Source organism: Oryx dammah, unplaced genomic scaffold, assembly GCF_014754425.2.
Source record: "Oryx dammah isolate SB20612 unplaced genomic scaffold, SCBI_Odam_1.1 HiC_scaffold_2, whole genome shotgun sequence".
Lineage (NCBI taxonomy): Eukaryota > Metazoa > Chordata > Mammalia > Artiodactyla > Bovidae > Oryx > Oryx dammah.
Genome location: NW_024070186.1, coordinates 26,440,186 through 26,462,808, shown reverse-complemented (window position 1 = coordinate 26,462,808; position 22,623 = coordinate 26,440,186). Strand labels below are relative to the sequence as shown.

Below are 22,623 nucleotides of genomic sequence, written 5' to 3'. Positions count from 1 at the left end.
TTAGGGCCCGTATTACTGTCCACTATTCAAATTCTTTGTACAGCCCTGCCAATCTTCTTTCCTACTTACAAACTAAAGCTTTTTGAAAGAATAATCTATAATATCTATAGTTTAATTTATCCAGGCCTAAGTGGCACTGCACAAAGTGGGCACTCAAAGAATGCTTATGAATTAAGAGAAATAATGATTTTCCAAAATTATACTACTTAGAATCATTGGTTGAAATAAGTGAATGCCAAACAAGGCTTTAAAAAGTTGCTTTGTTTCTGGTCTATGTGTTCAGGAATTTACAATAATATGAATTCAGGGTAGTGTATTTTGGGAGGAAGGGACATTCTGTATCTTGTTAAGAAAAAAAAATCTTTCAAAATGTGTAGTTTTTAAAAAAAGAACCAGTAATAGAAAAATTTAAGAAATTCTTGAGAGCATTTACTTAGTACAGTATCAGATATAACACATGAAATTTAGAAGCTGACATCCAACACTGACCAAATAGAATTTCACCAAAATAATAATCCACAAATGAAAGTTTTAGTTAAAACTGAATGCCTACTCTTGTATAGTTTGCTAAGTTACTTCAGTCGTGTCCGACTCTGTGAGACCCCATGGACTGCAGCCACCCAGGTTCCTCCATCCATGGGATTTTCCAGGCAAGAGTACTGGAGTGGGTTGCCATTGCCTTCTCCTGTAACTGCGTAGTAATACACCAATTCAACTTACTGCTATGGGGGAAAAACACCATTTAATGAGACATGAAGACAAAGCACAAACCCAACTAAGGGCACACACGCTGTGGACCACAGCACAACTATGACCAGAGCAAGTGGGGGGACAGGGGAGGGGAGAAGGATGGGTAAACTACAGCTGCGGGCGCTGGGCGGGGCGGGGGTGGGGGTGGGGGACGGTCTGGATTGATGACGACTAAGCAGACAACAGGATGAGACAGGAAATCAAAACCAATGATGAAAGCAGACACACCGTCAGAGAACTCCAACAGCAAGGAAAACATACGGAACTGTTCCTTAACAAATACTCAGAAAGAAATCAAGCATGAAACCACAGAGAAATCGTCAAAGAATTTTAAATATCAACTAATTAGCCAATGATGCAAATTATAAAAACTGTGTCCAAAGACCACAAAATGGACTAGTTACCACTTCACAGGCCGCTGAAATGATTCACGGGTAATTGAATTATAAGCTGACTAACAATGCAGCTAACATGAAATGGGTGGTAACAGAAAAAAGAGATAAGACAAGTCCAGTTACAAAGCAGAGTGTTGTACATGTGATTTCATGGGGTAAATAGCAATGCACTCACAAAACCCAAGCTAAACACGCAAGAAAGCTGGAACATGTGCTTTAGAGCTGCACACTCTGTCACCAAAAGCCCTAGGTCGTCATCCCATTTTTAGACTCAGAAAAGGGAGGCAGCCCGACGTCTTCCCTGGGGCCCTGGGCTTTTAACCTGGTTTCACATGCTAATCAACATTTAAAAACACAGTTTGCTAATCAACATTTAAAAACACAGACAAGAAAAAGGGGGAAAAGAATCAATAGACATGCAAGCAATCTCTGAACTAAGAAAAACCTAAAAGTACTTGAAATAAATCACTCATTTACTTTCAGGCTTTTAATACTATACTTTAAATGTGCAAAAATAGTAATAGTTTGATGGTAATTATACCCACATGTACCCAAGTGCACAAATCCTTTTAGACCCAACTTGCTGCTCACCCAACTTGGGCCCAGGCAGAACTAGTCAGAAACCACTTCTGATTCACATGATAGAGGGGTACTGAGCTGAGTAATCAGAAAATGGCTCCAGAGAAAATATCTGGAAGTTATTTTGGGAAATAGGAGAGCACTTTAAAAAAAATCTTGAATGAACAGAATCAATAAACTAAGATGAAGCTGCTACAAAAAAGGTGCAATCTAAGAACAAGAAAGAGTGGCAACAGTAAACTCCCTTTCCTGGGGAAGGCACTGGCCCAACCCTTCCAGTTGGTGCCCACCTTCCACCTGGTGCCCACCACGCACCCTCCACTGCAGTCCTGAAAGCGTGCTCAGTCCTCCTTCACAAACCACACGTAATGTTTCTGCTCTTCAGGCTGTTCCTCTCTAGGAAATCCTCCTGCCTTCCTTCTGCCTTCAAAGTCACTTTATAATCTGACAGAAGCCTCCCCCAACTATTCTGACTAACTCTACCACACAGAAGCCTCTACTGTAACCGAGGCTTTAAGCTGAGGGCAAGAGCTCTGTAGTACAAATTTCTGGTAGACTTACTGTGCCTGGAGGCTTTCACAGTAGGTACTAAAAAGCAAAACAAAAAGCCAAAAACTTAGACAAAAAATTGTGCAGATCAAATGCAAAGAATACAGGTGCTTAAAAAAAAGAAAAGAAAAAAGATGGTGAGACCACAGTGACTTGTGGTTCTGTAATGTACGAGGGATAACATTATTAGCAGAAACCTGATGCACATTCTAAATCTCAATTCAGATAATTCTTTGACCTAAACCACCCTTTTTTGTGTGTGTACCCTCAAAGGAAAGACCTTTAGGTCTTAACAAAGAAGTCTTTCTGGAGTGGAGAGGCAGGAAGTAACAACTTTTAAAAAATATTAAGGGAGTACCAAAAGACTTAAGAACAGGTTATATCTGTAAATGGCTGATTCCTTTCTTTTTTCATAAATAAAAATCACAAAGATGACTCTGGATATAGGTCTAAAAAGTAACTGAAGTTTTATTTAATGAAAGAAAGCCAGGTGTGTACTTCCCTTGTCATACATGAGATGCTGACCTCAGAAACACAGTCTGCGTGTTCTAAAGAGGCTTAGAACATCAGATCTGAGGAGATAAATGTTCACAATGCTTTAACATAAAAATCAGACACACTCTTAGATCAGGGAGAGCTGTCAGTTACCTTGCCCACAACGGGTCTGTGGGAATAGGTGTGGACTTGATGTTTTCTTCTTACCTTCATTAAAGGTTTCCACACAGCATGATCCTGGAAACTGGTTCGAAGCTGCTGCACAGATCTAGATAAACTGTGCAAACATCTACAAAGAATAATCAAAATTAGCTTCACAAGATGCCAAAACTTTTCCTTTTAAAACACACTGCTGGGCATTGCACAATTACTAATATACATTTCAAGGTTTATCTACACACATCGTTAATTCAACTACTTCAGGACTTCATGGGCTTTTCAAGCTAGCTTCTCTGTTACATAGTGTTACACACTGTATGAATTCACCTGAGAATATGGTCAAGTAACATTTGGATTCTGTGCTTACTTGGTGAAGGTCCGGAAAGGAAAAAGGTGAAACACATGGCAAAGGATTTTTATTCAGGCCATTTAAAGCTCATACCTGACGGCAGCTAACCGCACCTTGACACTAGACTCAGACAAGCCAGTCACAATTCGGTCCATCATATTTTCAGTCTCAATGATCTGGAGAAAAAGGTTAATGCTGCATAAATAACAACACGAAGATGACAAACTTCACTGCTTGTAAATGCAAGTATGTTAATGTCCATTTTACGTTTAATGTTGTTTTTAGCAAGAGTTTTGGCCTCTGGAACAATCACTTTGCAGTGGGGGCAGACAGCTGATCAGAAAGGTGTGACTACCCCACCAAGGAACTGCCAGGCGGAATGGTCGGCTTAAAGGGCAGATTATGTTTTCGTTATTTTTAAAGACACTTAAAACAATAATTACATGTGATAAATAGTGTGGTGGTGTTGCATAAATAGTTCTGAGAAAAAGCAAGATATAACTGAACTACCATTGGGCAGGTTCCTGCCAGAGTGAATTTTTTGAAAAATCATGGTCCACACTCGGTCCTTAAAAAATCTGTGGGTTTCTGACAGAGCCATCCTGTGGCCACTCTCTTACCCAGCAAACTGAAACTAGGGTAAATATTTAGAAAAGTAATCTTTGCCAACTTTCATTGTAGCATTAAGTCCTGCTACTTGTAATCATTACAGTCATGAAGCTTTATTATTTTTTAAATTTAGAAAAAAGACAGCCTATGATTTTCCAATGTAGAGGCACAAAATAGTATGTGGAAGAAATTAATTTGTGTGGTCCTATGAAAAAACAGCATAGTAGAAAAAGAGCTAATGCAATCATAACACAAATATTAACAAAAACAACTACTATTTGTTGAGCACTTCTATGTGGCAGGCATTGTGCTAATAAGTATGTTACATTCTGAGAATTAAGCCTTTTGTAGGCATTATTATTCCCCATCAGCACATTAGGAAATTGAGGAGTCTAGATAACCGAGAGTTTGCTAGCATCACAGAGCTGAGATAGGAATCCAGGCGTCAGACTCTGGAGTCCTCATGCGCAGCCACACTTGTAATACTGCCATGGTTAGAGAAAGGGTGGGTCTGAGCTCGTCAGTTAGCTCCCAGTGCGGGCAACACAACTGGAGTCATTTCACCCGGGAGAACACCCGGCTGGGGAAACACGTGCAAAGATCACCTGTGGAGTTTAATAAATTCCCAGGCCAATTAAATCACATTCTCTGCGCTGGGACCAGGCACCTATATGTTTTTAGAAAGCTCCTTAGTTAGAGTCTAGTGTGCAGCAAGGTTGAGGGTCACTGACCTAGACTAAAATTAGAGGCGTTAGAAGCCTGACCTCAGAACAGAGAGGATGGGAAATCTTAGGATGTTCAAGCCAAACGGGAAGAGAAGAAAACAGAATTGAAATGAACGGTGCCTGGGAGAAAGACCATCAACTATTAAGAACAGGCAACCACACTGCAGTCATAGGGCAGGAGGAATGCTCATTTTAAAAAAGAAAAAAAAAGTAATGATTTGCAGGTTCCAAAGTGGCTGATGAAAACATACATGTTGATCTATTTCTCACCTTAGACCAAATCTCATTTCATCCTGACCTTTGTGCACATCCGCCCTCTGTCCTCACTGTCATCTCCAGCCCCCGAACACCACCCTTCTCACTGTCTATTGATCAGCCTAACCCTCATATATCTTCTCTTTGACCTGGATGTCATGCTCAGATACTCCACATAGTAGACTCCTTTCCACTGTCCTCCCACCACTCAGTTCTGCTTCAGATCCCAAAATGCTGACTATTTACAATAGCCAGGACACGGAAGCAACCTAGATGTTCACAGAAAGATGAATGGATAAAGAAGATATGGTACATATATGCAATGGAATATTACTCAGCCATAAAAGGAACAAATTTGAGTCAGTGGTAGTGAGGTGGATGAGCCTAGAGCCTGTTATACAGAGTGAAGTAAATCAGAAAGACAAAAACAAATATTGTATATTAACACATAAATATGGAATCTAGAAAAATGGTACTGATGAAAACTATTTGCAGGGAAGCAATGGAGATGCAGGTGTAGAGAACAGGCTTGCATACATAGCGAGGAAAGGAGTGGGTGGGACGAATGGAAAAAGTAACACTGACATATACACTCTATTATGTGTAAAATAGATTACTAGTGGGAAGCTGCTGCAGAGCACAGGGACCCCAGCCTGTGCCCAAACTTTAGACTTTTCACCCTTTCCCTTCCTTAAATGGACATGCATCCCAAAGCTCTGTTCATTCTCACTCTACATAAATGAAAAGGCTGTGACTTCGAAATCAGCTCGATATGGATACTTCTTTTTCCTGAACTCTAGCTTCATATTCCTAACTGCCTGGCACTCTGTGATGACTGAGAGGGGTGGAAAGCGGGGAGGAGAGAGAGGCTCAGGAGGGAGGCGACATGGATACTTAATGGCTGATTCTTGCTGTTGTATGGCAGAAACCAACAACATTGTAAAGCAATTTTCCTCCAGTTAAAAATAAATAAATAAATAACCCTGCTGATATTAGAACAGAAAAACCACCAACCCTGCCTGCCTGGTCCCAGGCACACCACCCTGCTCACTGTGGGCCCACAAGCCTCGCACTCTGCTGCAGGAGACACCATTTTTCTCACGATGTTTATCTCCTCTTTCTAGTGCTTCTTATCTCCCTCACACCCTCAGTCCCTCTGTGCTCATCTCATTCTCCAAGGACACTGCTTTCTTTCTGGGACACAAGTTGCCTCAACTTCCTCTTCTCATTAATATGTCTCTGTACTTTTCTTCACTCCTGTTGAGGCTGGGTACTTCCAGCTCAAAGCCCTTCTCGCTTCTCCACTCCTCTTCTTGAATCTTTACTCTGTTCTACCCCCACTGAGTCCCCTTCCTCCGTCTGCCCTACTTCCCATTCCCACTTCTATTTAAAAGACATAAGTGCCCAAACTTTAGACTTTTCACCCTTTTCCTTCCTTAAATGGACATGCATCCCAAAGCTCTGTTCATCCTCACTCTACATAAATGAAAAGGCTGTGACTTTGAAATCAGCTCGATATGGATACTTCTTTTTCCTGAACTCTAGCTTCATATTCCTAACTGCCTGCTCAATCCAAACTTAATTTCCATGAAGTCTAATCCCTTATGTCCCACACTGAGTTTATCTTCCCTCCTAAATGTGCTCTTTCTCCATGTCTGTCTGTCTGTCACTCTGTTAAAGGTGTTATTATTCTCCCCATCACCCAGGCGCTACATTTGTTAATTCTGACTTCATTTCTTCCTGAACACCCAATCAAGTGATTTTGCACTCTACACCTTTTATTCATTCTCTTACTGATCTCACTCCAATAAACTTGTTTTAGGACCTTATTACTATTTCTTTGGGATTACAGCCTTTCTCAAGTTATCTAATCTTCCGTGCTACAGCAACTGTCAAAGACTGCTTGACTGACAGATTCCTTCAATCAAACACTAGCCATTGTTCTTGAAAAAGGCAAGGCCAAACCATGGGCCTTTGGCACGGGAAGGAAATTAAAAGTTGGGGCAAAAATCTGGGCACTGAATAGCTAGATGCAGAAGTCTGAAAGCTCCTTCTCCATGACTTGGGAAATAATTCCTACTTAAGAATAATAAGAATAATAACTTGGGAGAAACAGTTCCCTGTATTGAGTGTAATCACATTACCAGAAAATAAAGTGCTGAGGGCTGGGGAAGGCGCAGGGGCAGGGACACCTGATTATGCTCCAAGACCTGAGAAATACTACTAGACTGGCTCTGCTGCTTAAGAAACCTGGGCACAGTAAATACAGATGTGTAAGAGGCTCCTGGACAATATTTACTGGCTGCATCCCAGCAAAGATGGAAATCTGCCAAGGCACAGGACAGGTTTAGCAATCATGTAGACATACAGATCCATTCCTGCGTCTGAGCAACTCGCTTGACTTCTCTGGGCCTTCAGGAAAACGAGGGGATACAGCAATAATTATTTTAACTCCAATTCTTTGCAGTCAGGGAAATAAAAATCGTGTAAGTCTGTCTGGGCAAAACTGCCGTGATGTTCAGAAATGACATGGGAGCCAGGTTGGTTAGAAGAGAAGGGAGATAGTGCAGGGCTGCTGCTGCTGCTGCTAAGTCGCTTCAGTCGTGTCCACTCTGTGCGACCCCACAGAAGGCAGCCCACCAGGCTCCCCCGTCCCTGGGATTCTCCAGGCAAGAACACTGGAGTGGGTTGCCATTTCCTTCTCCAATGTATGAAAGTGAAAAGTGAAAGTGAAGTCGCTTAGTCATGTCTGACTTCACGACCCCATGGACTGCAGCCTACCAGGCTCCTTCGTCCATGGGATTTGCCAGGCAAGAGTACTGGAGTGGGGTGCCATTGCCTTCTCCGATAGTGCAGGACAGGGGGGCAAAATCAGGGAGCAGGCAAGGAAGGGCAAACAGGACACAGCTCCTATTTACATGCTCGCATTTATCTATTCAGCAAATATCTGTGTGCTCCCTGAGTGCTAGGCATGGTTTTAAAACTTGAAGATACAGTGATGGAGGAGAGAGAGCCCTTGTTCCCAATAAACTTACAGTGTTGAATAAGCAAGTGCAATCAACTATTTAATGAGTGCTATGGCACTTGACTCTATGTCAGTAAGAGCACTTTAGGAATGACACAAGTCATGGGGCTAAGGCAAACAGAGTGAAACAAGTACAAAAGCTAAGTAGGAAAAATGCCCATTCTCAAGAACAGTTCTATTATCAACTGGGAGTGGACATTAATTCGAGAAGAAAATGTTCTGGCTCAGACCAGGGAACACTGGAGAACTGTGCTAGTGGTCAGTCACTGAAATACAGAGTGCAGCTTTGAACTTTCTTTCAAGTTTCCTGGGGGCTGTGGTGGCTAACACTTCAGGGATAGAGGGGAGCTATAAGGTAGATGGAAAACCTTGCTCCTGATTTAGGATATCAAGTAGTAGAACTATCTGGAAGTATATTCCCTTCAGACTATTGGTCATAGTCTATCAACATGTCTGCAGTAGGAGGCCCAGATTTGTAACTAAATTCATCATAGCGGAACCCTGCTAGGGTTCCAGAAAGCACACTACTTAAGTGTCTGATCTACCTTTTCCATTAAGGTATCAGTCAGGGAGCAAGTCAGTAAAAATGATGCAAAGTCAGAATGTGAATGAATCTAGGCTTCAAACCCCAGAGTGCCCTGAGAGGCTACATGAATGAGCAACAGGATCTAACTGCAACTGTAGCCTTGAGCATACTGAGACATCTACGCAGGAATAAAAGGAGCACTGTAGTGAATACACTAACCAAAATGAGGATTAAAATGTGATTCAGTTCAGTTCAGTTGCTCAGTCGTGTCCGACTCTGCAACCCCATGGACTGCGGCACACCAGGCTTCCCTGTCCATCACCAACTCCCGGAGCTTGCTTAAACACATGTCCATTGAGTCAGTGATGCCATACAACCATCTCAACCTCTGTCATCTTCTTCTCCTCCCACCTTCAATCTTTCCCAGCATCAGGGTCTTTTCCAGTGAGTCAGTTCTTTGCATCAGGTGGCCAAAGTATTGCATTTTCAACTTCAGCATCAGTCCTTCCAATGAATATTCAGGACTCGTTTCCTTTAGGATCGACTAGTTGGATCTCCTTGCTGTCCAAGGGACTCTCAAGAGTCTTCAACACCACAATTCAAAAGCAACAATTCTTTAGCACTCAGCTTTCTTTATAGTCCAACTCTCACATCCATACATGACTACTGGAAAAACCATAGATTTCACTAGACGGATCTTTGTTGCCAAAGTAATGTCTCTGCTTTTTAATATGCTATCTAGGTTGGTCATAACTTTCCTTCCAAAGAGTAAGTGTCTTTTAATTTCATGGCTGCAGTCACCATCTGCAGTGATTTTGGAGCCCAAGAAAATAAAGTCTATCACTGTTTCCATTGCTTCCCCATCTATTTGCCACGAAGTGATGGGACCAGATGCCACGATCTTAGTTTTCTGAATGTTGTTTTAAGCCAGCTTTTTCACTCTCCTCTTTCACTTTCATCAAGAGGCTCTTTAGTTCTTCTTCACTTTCTGTCGTAAGGATGGTGTCATCTGTGTATTTGAGGTTATTGATATTTCTCCCAGCAATCTTGATTCCAGCTTGGGCTTTATCCAGCCTGGCATTTCTCATGATGTACTGTGCATATAAGTTAAATAAGCAGGGTGACAATATACAGCCTTGACGTACTCCTTTCCCAATTTGGAACCAGTCTGTTGTTCCATGCCTGGGTCTAACTGTTGCTTCTTGGAGATAGGAAAAAGTGTGGAATCAAATCCAGAGGAACAATTTTCAGGTCACCTGGGAAGGAGCTGGCAGTGGCCACTGCCATAGTAGCTCTCTGGCCCACGTGAAGGTCTAACAGAGCACTGGATAGCTTCTCAGATGTGGGGCTGGAAAGCCAAATACAATAAAACACATTCTCCAAGGTGTCTTTCAACGACCCTAGTACTGTGCTGTAGAGTTGATAATGATGGACAGCCAGTCCTAGTCCCTGCAAAGGATCTTTAGGTCTTTCCAGGTATAAGAGCAATGCTAAGTGGGGTCTGAAGTTGTTCCGCCTCTTGGTTCTTGGAGATTCCTCACCATAGCTCAGCAAATATGCCCTGTGGCATAGCTTGTTGAATCTGTTCTAAGAGAGAGATACACAGACATTGTGTCTGGCCAGGAGGAATATTAGTAATGGACTGAATCCTCAGAGTGGAGTCATCTCTCTTTCCCTGCTCTTCAAGGGGACTGGTTTGTACATTTAACTACAGAATTAAAGCATATAAAAAATGCTGTACCCTAAACTGACCACATTTGAGGTCAGTGGGCTAGGTGCTATGTACCCTCTGCTGGTGTCTTCATCACTACGTGCTTTTGGTAAACTTTTTGTCTCTGACACTGGAGCTCTCGTAGGGGCAGATGAAGATCTACTGGAATAGCATGCGAGACCCCTGTTTTGGGACAGGAGATCCCTATGGCCTGGGGGAGAGAAGGGGTCAGCCTAGAGGGTCAGGGGGAAAATGTAGAACCTAGGTTATCCTAAGGCAGAGGTGCATGGCATACAAGGGAATATTACCAAGTTAAAGGTGAAAGTGAAAGTCGCTCAGTCGTGTCAGACTCTCTGCAACCTCACGTGGCCTTGGCTTAAAAGGGAATTCCCCAGCCCTCCATGAGCTCTAGTGGATCTATAACTTAGTTGTGGCCAAGTCATAAACCACCTCTTTCTCAGAAAACTGAAGAACTGAAGGGTCAGAGAGCTAAAAACAAAATAAGACACAGCTACTCTTCCAGCAAGACCCAGGACGAAGCATTTGCTAAGTACTACAAACTTCAGAGTGGACTTTGAGCTTGATGAAATCAGATGAAGATGTGGAAATGGAAACCAGGCAGATTCTTAGCAGCGTCACCAAACTTCTTAGACAATTCAAAGCAGGTGGGCTCAGTTATTTGTTTATGCTAATGTGCACAATGGTCAGATAAAGGTTCCTAGAAAGAGTTCCAACAGAGGATAACAAAACAGAACTGTCCAGAAAGAGCAAAGACTTGGAATCAAACTTTTAAGTCAGAAGACACTGCCATCTAAGATGATAAAGTATCAAATCCAGAAAGTCTAGTTAAAGCAGCAAGGACTAAGCAGTCAAGCAGACTGCAGCACAAGAAGGTCAGGGAGAAAAAGTAGGTCTGGCAAGAGCCCTGAACCTGTTATGTCAACACTTCAGGCTCACAAGTGTCAGTCTCAGGGCACACACTTGGGCCTTCCTACTTGGGGCCATTTACATAAGAGCCAGCCCCTCACCTAAGTTATCTTTTTAAAAGATGAGCCCTGTGAACACAAGATCAGATGACAGTGCAGTTGACTGGCTTTGGAAATGAGGTAAAGGCTGGGAGGATGAAAAGGGGTTAAGAGATAACTGGACTGAGGTAAGTACAGACTGAGGTAAGTACAGCCAGCTGATCTGGTAGACTGAGTAGTATTTGCAGCAGACTAGGGAGGGATCTATTCCTACACGTAGAAAATCAAACTTGTCCTAGGTTTTAGGATGTGAGCATACTGATTTTGCCACAGAATACTTAACTAAAGGATATGCTGCCGTGCATATTGTGGAAACGCTCGAGCACTTAATATTTATAACTCCTGAGTACATTCTCATGCCATTACTCCTTTTTTAAAACAAAGCAAAACAAACAAAATCCCCCAACAGTACATGGCCTTCCATGAATCAAGCAAGGGCAGCTGCAATGCTAGCCCTTAAACGAGTTCAGCTGGAAACCCGACCCTCTTACTGCATTCCCATGGCATTAATGGCAGCAGACACAACTTTCTGAAAGAACTAAATGAACTTATGGCTATTAATTTTTACTTGAATAATGTTCAAATCTACACAGGTTTTGGAAATAAACTCTGTAAAGGTTTTAAAATCTACAGAGGTCTTAGAAATAAATTTCTTTATTGACAATGAGGTCTTCGAAGTTCAGAAAGATTAAGTCACTGATTTAGGTTCTCTAGGCAAATTTGGGGCAGAGCTGACAAGTCAACTGCACCCGATTTTTCCGGCTTCTAGTTTGAGGTCCTTTCTGCTCACTGTGCTTAAGGATGAGATATTTGCTTAGCCTCAGTTATGAGGTTGAGACCTGAGTTTGAAAATTAGGAATGAAGAGGACTTAAAAGTCTACAGGGTTGTAGGAACTACAGATTACCTATTGACATCCTAGGCCAATGAAGATACTATACAAGGCAAGAGAGGGCATTGTTAATAAGATAGACAAAGATAACAGAAAAGGTCCAATTCACAACACCTACATGAAAGAAAAATGACAAATCATTCAGCCTGGGTTGGGAGTATAAATGCCAAAAGTCAGAGAGGTTGCAAGTCAATGAAGAAAAGTTAAGAGAACACTGTGAAGAAACCAGAAGAGTGAGTTCCACTGACTGTGAAATTCAATTCCCTTATAATCTGCTCTCATTCTAGAATCAGGACCCAGCTTTAGCAAACACCAACTAAACAGACCAATATTCTACTGTTCTTAGGCTGCAAGCCCTACGTGCTCTGGATGAGACCTGCAGGTTTTCCCCAACTACAGCCTATTCTGTCATATTTTTGCCACTGTTCCATACAAGATTTTCTGACATTTTCCTCTGCTGCTGCTGCTGCTAAGTTGCTTCAGTCGTGTCCGACTCTGTGTGACCCCATAGACGGCAGCCCACCAGGCTCCACCGTCCCTGGGATTCTCTAGGCAAGAACACTGGAGTGGGTTGCCATTTCCTTCTGTAATGTATGAACGTGAAACATGAAAGTGAAGTCGCTCAGTCATGTCAGACTCAACGACCCCATGGACCACAGCCTACCAGGCTCCTCCATCCACGGGATTTTCCAGGCAAGAGTACTGGAGTGGGTTGCCATTGCCTTCTCCGACATTCTCCTCTAGCAAATATTTAAAGAAGAAAGTCTTAAAGTCTTTTACCAGAGACTTTTTTTTTTCCTCTAAAATATACAGTTTCTCTAAAGACAGATTACTGATCAAAACATTATATCCTGGAGTCTCAGTAAACATTTTACAAGGCATTTCTTCCCTTCTCTCAGTCTTCCATGGCTCATTTCCACATTCATACCAAACTTCTCTAACCTCACAATCTGGGGAGACAGGTTGATGGGGGAAACAGTATACGTCCTCTTAGCCAGAGAAACTGAAAAACCAAACATCATAAGAGTTGATCTACAGGGCCTCCTTTTGGTCTTTTCTCTTTAAGGCATTGAACTAAATTAACATCTAAGCTCTCCTGCAGGTCCAAGCCTGGGAGCAGTATCACTCCTTTAGGAGCGGAGGACAAAGAGGAGGGGTTTCTTAGGGTGGGCCTTCTGTATTTCATTCTTGCTTTTAAGCCTCTTTAAGTGGCATTTTGTAATTTCTACCTCTGGACCTTTTTATCTTCTTAAAATGAAAGTAGCTCAGTCATGTCCGACTCTTTGTGACCCCATAGACTGTAGCCCACAAGGCTCCAGTGTCCATGGAATTCTCTGGGCAAGAATACTGGAGTGGGTAGCTGTTCCCTTTTCCAAGAGATCTTCCCAACCCAGGGTCTGAACCCAGGTCTCCCATACTGCAGGCAGATTCTTTACCATCTGAGCCACCAGTGAAGCCCAAGAATATTGGAATGGATAGCCTATCCCTTCTCAGGGGAATCTTCCTGACCCAGCAATTGAACCAGGGTCTCCTGCATTGCAGGCAGATTCTTAACAGCTGTGAAACTTCATTTATGGTAACTGTTTAAGAGAAACACTCAAAAGTTCTAAACCTTTCTACACTGTAGAGAAAAAAATAGGAGAACTCTCTTGGCCCAAACTGTCCTTTTCTTGAAACCAAAAATATAAATACAGCATGTGAGAAATACTTGTAACATCTAAAAATTGATCAACACTTCCTCAGTCAAAAACATATTTCTCTACACATAAGAGTTCAATTTTAAAAGTTCAACTACTAGCTCTATGGCAGAACAAAACCTAAACAGCTGCTGAGTTACACTTTTGGTTTAGCACATAGACTAAACCATTATAAGTGACTATTCAAACAACAGAACTAGAAACTTCCCCTCTACCTCCTACTGGTTTTCAGGGATTTGAATGATGTGCTGCCCCAAGAGCCATACAACACAATGGTTCGCTCAGCCCCTGCTCCTCAGCACAAAGCTGTGCATGCCACAGTCTTAAATACCCTACAGGTTGGCTGCCTGACTTCTGATGTCCAGACATACACAATTTACTCAATAAATACAAGCATAGTTATCTACCAAGTACTGCATTTATGGAGCTTACATTCTAGTTATGAACATTATAGCCTGATAAGAGATAACTACTAAAAGATTTCAAAATGCTGCCTCAAGTTCAAATTTATTCCATAAGGAAGCTGTCTACAAAATAAAATTCTGAGATGACATCATTAATTCTGGATGCTTCCTTTCCAGAATATTAATTTACAGTGTAGTCATATCAAGATAGTGGCCTTAGAAACTAACAGCTTCAATGGATACAGAAGGAAAACAGATATGGAGATCTTTTATTTCTTAATATCTTAGAAAAGATGAGAATGTTATTAAGTAAACTTCTTTATAATATATAAATGGACTTCAACTACAGCCTTAATCATATCTAGGTGGATCACAGCAAAACTGGCTTTCAATGTAGATGAGACTTTTTACACACACATGAGGCGCTAGAATTACTACAAAGCAATTTAGTGTCTCATTCCTTAACTGCTTTAAGTTGTAGGCTACCACAAGCTACATATGAGTCTAGTGCTTTATTCTTGGGAATACAGGAGGAAGTATATCATAAATGCCACATGAGTAAATGGATGTGATTAATGCATCTCATTATTCACTCTATACCAAAAACTATGTGAGAGAAAAAACACATTTCCTGAATCTTATACTTTGCAACCACTTAATACAGATGATTAAGTTTTCTGAATTCATAGCACTTTTTTTTCAGAGTATCACATATCTCCCAGTGAAATTTCTTGCCATTTCATGATTTGGCTCTAGTGGGCATTTAACTTTAGATGAGTAAAGTAATGAAGTGGTTAACAGCACAGGCTTTGGAGTGAGAGAGACTGGAACACAATTTAGGGGCTACAACTTATTGGCTGGATGGTCTTGGTCAAACCACTTGTTTCCTGATCTACAACAGCTGAACTTACAAGGTTGTATAAGGTTTAAGAGAGATAATGTGCTAACGCACCTTTATCAGCACAGTGCCCAGCACACAGTAAGTGCTCAATAAACGTTAATTCTGCTAAGTTTGGTTTCCCAACAGATTATCTCTTGATGTAAATATCTGAATTACATGATTTTTACATGCCCCATACCACCGTGCTACAGTCTATGGTGTCACAGAGTCAGACATGACTAGGTGACTGAACAACACCACCTAACACAATGCTTCATATGTAGTAAAGGCTAAATAGGTATTTACTTAATAATGGAACTGGATGGATCTTAATTTTTCTCTTTGACAAGGTGAAAAATCTTATTCTGGCAAGTCTGCTAATCAATACACAGAATCTAAGGTTTCCTACCATAACCAAAAGCCGTAATTACCATCCAATTTGTCTGCTATCTGCCACATGCCAAAATCATTCAAACAAGGGGAACAGCACGTAGGACAGCAGCCAGTGGCAATGTCATAATGTCAACACTCGACACTGCCGCTCTTTCAGGAAGTCAGACAACTGATCTCCAAGTCCCCCCCGTCTCCCCTCTGGTTTTGGTAGGGCCCCATTTCTTTCTACAGTCCAGTATGAAGAGGCGAATGAGAAATACAGTTTTTCAACAAACTGGTTGATGGGTGTTTCTATTTAGCTATGCAGTTTTAGCACAGGGCGGGAAAAGTTTTTCTGCAAAGGGCCAAACAGTAAACTTTTAGGCTTTCTGGGCCATGTGATTGTGCAAAATAGCGACAGGCAATGCATAAACAAGTCAACATGGCTATATTCCAATAAAATTTGATAGACATTTCATCAATTATACCTCAATAAAGCTGAAAAAAGATAGAGAGGAGGAAAAACTTTATGGGCACAAATTAGAATTTAATTTACTTTTCATGTCAGAAATATTGCTCTTCTTTTGGTTTTCTTCTTCCAACCACTTAAAAACACAAAACCCGTTTTTAGCTCACAGGCTACAGAACTGTTACGCAGGTGACAAGTACCCACAGGACACGGTTCGCCCACTCCTGTGCTAGCATCAGTACAGGGAAGTGTGTAGTGCTGACTCTGGTTCTTCATCACAAACTCAATCTTCTCAAGGTCTACTTCTCCACAAATGTTTCAGCATCCCAAATAACTGATTCATTTCTAGGTAGAACATTCTTGAAAATCCAACCAAATCACTAATTTTAGCTCTACACAGACCATAATATAATATGGTCTTTAATATATACCATATTTTAGCCAATTTCTTGGTTTATTAGACATCTGTCTTAATTATATTATGAACAACTAATGAAACAACCAGTTTGTACTTCTTATTGAAAAAAAGAACAAGAACTTTAATTCAATGATTTATGCCACTACAATACCATGAAAACAGTATAACTCTCAATTTTATGTCTCCATTTAATGAAACTCTAAACTATAAGTTCATTACTTTATTGTATAAATACCTCTATTCTGTATATAGCATTATCGCTCCCAGGTTTGCTTCTTTCAGTATGTTGAAGGCCAAGGGTCTTAATACTGTGGGCAAGTGGCAAAACCTGGTACTGTCACGGTGAACTCTTTAAAAATACTTACCATCATGAATCAATGTTGCAGAGTTCATTTAAAATTCTTTAGTAGATTAGCTTTCAGATGATAACTAACAATTTAACCACAGATTAAATCAAGTAATTCTGAATGACTTGTTGTTATTCAGTAGCAGAACCAAGTCCTGAAGGGTGCTATTTCTGTGGTACCGTCGAAAACCTTCAAAATGTTCAAGGCATTTGTTTCAACATGTAGACTAAGGCTTAGAAAGAATTCTCTGCATCTGCCTGATTTCATGGCAGAGACAAATACATAATTTTGACAGTATACCTTTTAGATAACCATTTAGAATTACTGAACTTCACAAAATATTTAAAAATATAAACTCATGGTACAATTATACTGTTACACAGAAGACCAATAATAAAATAAAATAAAGCTACAACAAATGATTTAAAAAGTTCAAAGTGAAGCACTTATTAAATTTTTGAGATATTAAAAAGATAGTAAGAAAAACTGGCCTAAATTTACAAATATACTTTAAAATCATATAACTTCAAAAACACAGAAGATTTACATTTGTTCAAAATTTGAACATATGCATTTGGGATATGGTTTCAGAAGAATGATGATTCTTTGGAGAAATGACATCTATGGCAATCACAGAGAGTAATAATTAATACTTAGATAAAGTCAGATAGAATTTGGTCTCCTTACTTTGCTCAAGACATCTACTACCTACGATTTTAACCAATTATTGATTTATATTATAAATTCTATTTCATTCCAAGAAAAACAAAAGTGTTTTTGTGCTTCAGAGGGCATGATATAGCAACAAAAAAGTTTTGAAAATGAGTATTTTAAATATATTTTAAAATATAAGAGTAGGAAGACAACTTATTAATAAAAGATAAACTAAGGAAAGACCTATGCTTCTGAATTATAAATATTCTTTTTACTGAAACAAATAACTAGTACTCTTGGAAATTTATAGCAAAAAAGCAGTCTTCACTATAAACCATTTTATTTATGCCCCAATATCATTCAATTTCTTTCCCTAATACACTTTAAAATATATTTATCTTTAATCTTCCAATAAAATTATTCATGGAAGGTATTCTAACAAATGCTTCCACTTATTGAGCCCCTACACACACCATGCTAGACATTTCAAATACATTGTATCTCAAACTAAAATGTCCCTGCAGATAAAACTTCCTCTGGTAGGAAAAAGAGGGTATAAGACAAAGTCTCAATCTTCTTTTTGCTTTCCTTTCCTCATTTTTCTTTGCCTATACGTCTCAAAAAAACTGTCCAAGAAAAAAAATTGTTCAGTTTAAAAAGAAAATATATCTCACCCTTGGCTACCTTCTTCACATGTGTTATGTAAAAACCACTGTGACTAGTCTTTTTCCCCTTAACAAAGAACAGAAACTTAAGATTTCATGTTTTTGATTCTTGAAGATAGAACAGGCATTTAGAAAACATCAAAATATTAAATTATTCATTTCCAAGTTGATTCAAGGATAGGTCCACTGATATCACCATGTCCATTTTAATTGGTTCCAAATAATTCTTTGAGCCCCTTGCAAATTCTTACTGGCATTTCCTTACTTTTCTCTAACGTTTTATTATAAATTCTGAATATTAAGGCTATGTCTTTAATTCTCTATCACACCTGCTCCCTCTCTCTCTCCACCCCCCTCTCTCTATCCATCTAACATTATTTATACAATGTAGACAGTTCAATCAATCTATGTAGAATTAAATTACTGACCTTCATTAATTATGTTTTTCATAAAAATCTGACATTCATTAATTGGGAATTATTTTATCCAGTTGTATATCACTTTACAGAATAGGTTGATTTCTAAGAGTTGGGCTAATTTCTATAAACCAAATCATACTTTTATCCCTAGGGGAAAAAATTGTGCAGATTCACATTTGTGAGTGCTATACATCTTTAAAAATCACACATTTAGAAAGGAAAAAACTAAGAAATGATAAAAAATTATTTCAAAATTAAACAAGTACCATATCATAAAACATGTTCTCTTTGATCTGTATCAAAGTAAGTAGAAGACATGCCCTTGGAATTGTCTCTTGAAAATAGAAAATTCCTATATCCCCTCTGTGCTAAGTATAGTGAAACCCCTGCCTATATGATCAGATGTAGGTTTTCTCTATTTTAAATCTCCTCTCTCACATATCTGTAGAATTGCTAGTAAAGTTATGAAAGTTCTTAATGCAGAGAGGTCCATTTATAATACAATTAACAGTGCTTAACAATCCAATTTTGCAATATGGTTCAATTATCTGCTTGTTTCTTTTCTTCCCATTCATCCATTTATTCTTCAAATACTAGTTAAGTGTCAACTATGCACTCAATAGTATTGTAGATGCTGGGAATACAGTGAGGAACAAAATATTTAAAAAAATCCCTGCCCTCGTGGGGCTTACAGTCTAGTTCCTTAAAGGGATCTCCAGCTAAAATAAAAGTACTCAAAGTCCAAGAGGAAAGCTTTCTGAAAGGCTCCATTAGTCTGGTATCTCAAAGGAGTAAAGGCTACAATAAGTATTACATTAACATTTGTAACATGTTTTATTTTTATCAAAAATAAAAATAACATCTAGTTTATTAATTTCCTTAAATTTTAATTTATTCATATTTAATATATCCCTAATTTTCCTCAATTTACACTTCCTAGCTGTTTCTGATAAATTCTATAACCTCCTTGAAGAAAGTAAGAGAGACAATCCTTTTAAATTTCCAACCCAATTGATGATCAATAGATACCAATCAAGAGATGGTCTTCTAAAAAGCAGTTCTTTGTTATAGAACAATGGACTTCACAATTACAGGACTGTTTGCCACTGCTGCTTCTGCATGACTTAACCAACTGACTGGGGTTTTGATTGGGATACCAGTACTTGAAATATAATTTGTTAGTTTTCTAACTTCTTTGTTACCATCCCATTAACTTAACTTATACTTCTTAGCATTACTATGTGGTAAAGGTTATCATTAGAAACTAGACTTTCCCCATGGCAAAGACTATCTGGCACCTTACCTAATTTTTACCTGGCATAGTTGTCAGTGCAGGCACTGCTATTGTGCTCTGGACCCTTCTTTTACTGAGCTCTCAACTCCTACTCTGCCCTTGCTTTCAAAATTGTGAATGATCTAAGTTTAATATGGCCAGGCCACATCTGTTGTCAAGCTGAGTGGTCCTTCATCTTTTCTTGGACTTCTCCCTCTTCACGTCACAGCTAATGGCAGTGTTTTCCACTTTCACCACAGGACACTTTCCACCCTCTTTCACTGACAGGACACCACAGGGAATCAGGAAATTTGTCGGTATGCCACAGAGTGATAAAGGATGTCAAGCTAGGAATAAGGATACCAACTCTGCTCTGCACAGGATACCGAAAGATCCAGAGGTATTACAGGAAACGTCACTCTGCATATGATTTCTGCATTTTCATTTCTATATTTCTCTCTATATATATATATTCATTCAACAATATTCATTGAGTGCTTATGAGGTTCTGGGACTGTTACACAGTTAGTTACTTTTAATGGGAACACACCAACACTGCTTCAAAGCAGGACTGGTACATCTCTGACTTATAGGTCATATTCAGTCTTCAGCTTAATTTTGTGTGGCCCAGAGAGAAGGTATCAAGAAATGAAATCACAGCAGGCCTTAAGAAGTCTTTAGAAGCAGTAAGATAAAGATAGCCATAATTCCATGAAGAGAGGAGGCCTGTATCTTTCTCCTTTACTTCTATGTATACCTCTCACTGTCTCTAGTTCTCTCTTCTTCATTCTGCCTCATTTCTTTAACTGGTCATAAAAAGGCAATGGGATATATGTTACTTCCTGTATTTACTGAATCGCATTCCTATCTTCAATTTAAAGGGCAGACCAATTCAACACCTCTTATTTGTATCCTGGAGCAAACATAAAGCCTTTTTGTTGCTTTTGTTTGCGGTGAGGGAAAAGGAGGGGGTGGAAACAGGTCTACAGTCCTTGAAATCTCTTTCAGAGATTATTACTCATTCATTAACTCAGTAAACTATAATTCCATCTTGGCATGTATGAAAATTGCATTAAGAAATAAAACAATAATAAACATTGTACTTCAAGAATCTACACCAAAAAATGAAATACAATCGAAGTTCATTAAGGCATAAGTGTAAAAAGTAAATAAATATTTCATAGAGAAAGTAAATAAAAATCTATCCAAATAATTATTTCAACAAAAAATAGAATAGAAATAAATGCATTCAAAGGAAGAGTTATCATTTATCATTTTTTTACACTGAAAATAAGAATTCTCCACTAGGAACTGTTTTCATGCAGATTTTATCACAAAATTATTTTATATTTTTCAGTTTACAATTTCTCTCTTCAGTAGTTGCTATGAACTGTAAATTATTCACTTAATTCCACAGAAATTAAATATCTTCCTAAAAACTCTATAGAATCCCCATTACATCAGCATACCACAGTATCTTTTCTTCAGCACACACACAAAAAAACTATAATAATTATAACTTATCCTTTATTTGTCATCTTTCTACAGAAATTATCAGGATTTAGCCTTACCAGGAAATTATACACATTAGAAATACAAGTTTAGACTACTAATCACCAGACTGTTATGTTGTATTTCTAAAACATGATATCACAAATTAAAGTCATTAATTCCAAAACAATAGTTTATTAACAAAAAAGTACAAAGAAGTACAAATGGACATCCTACTTCCCCCTCATTATGGTCCATCTATCTACCTCCCTTTCAGTCCATGGCATGGCCTTCTTGAGCTAAAAGAGTGGGTGAAATGCTTCTCTTTCCATTGGACTCTACTAAATCATCCCCAAACAAGTCATTATGTGTCTAAGTCACACAGTCCATGCCAATTTTTAAAATGCTCCATCTATATGAATTGCCGTAAAAGCCTCTCCCCTTGGCGATATACCATGTTCCTGAACTGGACGAAACATATGAACATCAATATCCATAAATCATGCTTAGACAGAGGGAATATCGTATCACTAGTATGTCTGCCTTGAAGTAACAGTTTACAAATTAAAGCTTAGAGGTGTTGAAAAGGATTTTCATAGATATTTACTAAAACATATCAAGTCAAAAACATCTTGTTAACTGAACTAAATTGAGGTACATGGAAAACATTCAGCTTAGTTGTGTTTTCTGCACAGATTTTAAGCCAAAGTTACTTACATATCTAATATTACTGCTATTAATTTCAATTTTCTCCAACCGTGATCCAATTTATTTTAATAAACCTACAGTTAATTCCATACTTCTCTCTCTACAAGCCCAAAGTACCTCTCTAAATCATGTTAAAGTCCCAATACTTGTGATGTCTCTCTCAGGGCTCCTTAAAATACCAATACAAGATGGGAAGATTTAGTAAACTGCCACATTTTGCTTTCTGCTATGGTTCATCAAGATAGAACATATGAATTAATTTACTGATGTTCCTAAAGTCTTGTGTATAATTTATTAGATGTATAATTATGTATAATTACATATTTTTGTGTGTAGTAAGCTCCAGTCTGCAGAGGGAGCCAGATCAGAGATTACAATACTAGACTCCCTGCTTAGAACTATTCTCATGAAGAACATGAGCCCAGTGTTGGACTAGACTGCAATAACATAAGGTGCTATACCAGTGATACATTTTTTGGGAGCTGGAAAATTCAGATGACCACTCACTAAACATAAAATCATTATTCCACAAAGATTTTATTCACATCAAACTTGCACAGTAGCAAAAAAAATCAAAACATAACTAAGCCACATATCAAAGAACAATATACAATAGAGATATGAATTTCTCAATGGCATTGGAAAGGATTTCCATAAATAACATTTACAATTCTAGTGTTAGGTCTTTCAAGGTATCTGAAGCTTCACAGTGCTAGAATTGATTTTTATCAGAACACATGCAAAAATGTGCAACATAATAATCCATATTAATGACACAAAAAAG

General features: G+C 39.0%; 1 protein-coding gene across 7 annotated transcripts in view; it reads right to left on the bottom strand.

Annotated features, from left to right (window-relative positions):
* ARMC8 (armadillo repeat containing 8) overlaps positions 1–22,623 on the bottom strand; it is a 105,751-nt gene that overhangs the window by 23,776 nt on the left and 59,352 nt on the right. For all 7 annotated transcript variants that reach the window (XR_005719729.1, XM_040233452.1, XM_040233489.1 and 4 more), the window contains 2 exons: positions 3,370–3,452; positions 2,976–3,057 (listed from right to left, as the gene is read on the bottom strand). Coding sequence is in view for 6 of the 7 variants with exons in the window: in XM_040233452.1 (XP_040089386.1) it covers positions 2,976–3,057; positions 3,370–3,452 (165 nt within the window). In the remaining variant the exon portion in view is untranslated. The remainder of the gene's footprint in view (positions 1–2,975; positions 3,058–3,369; positions 3,453–22,623) is intronic.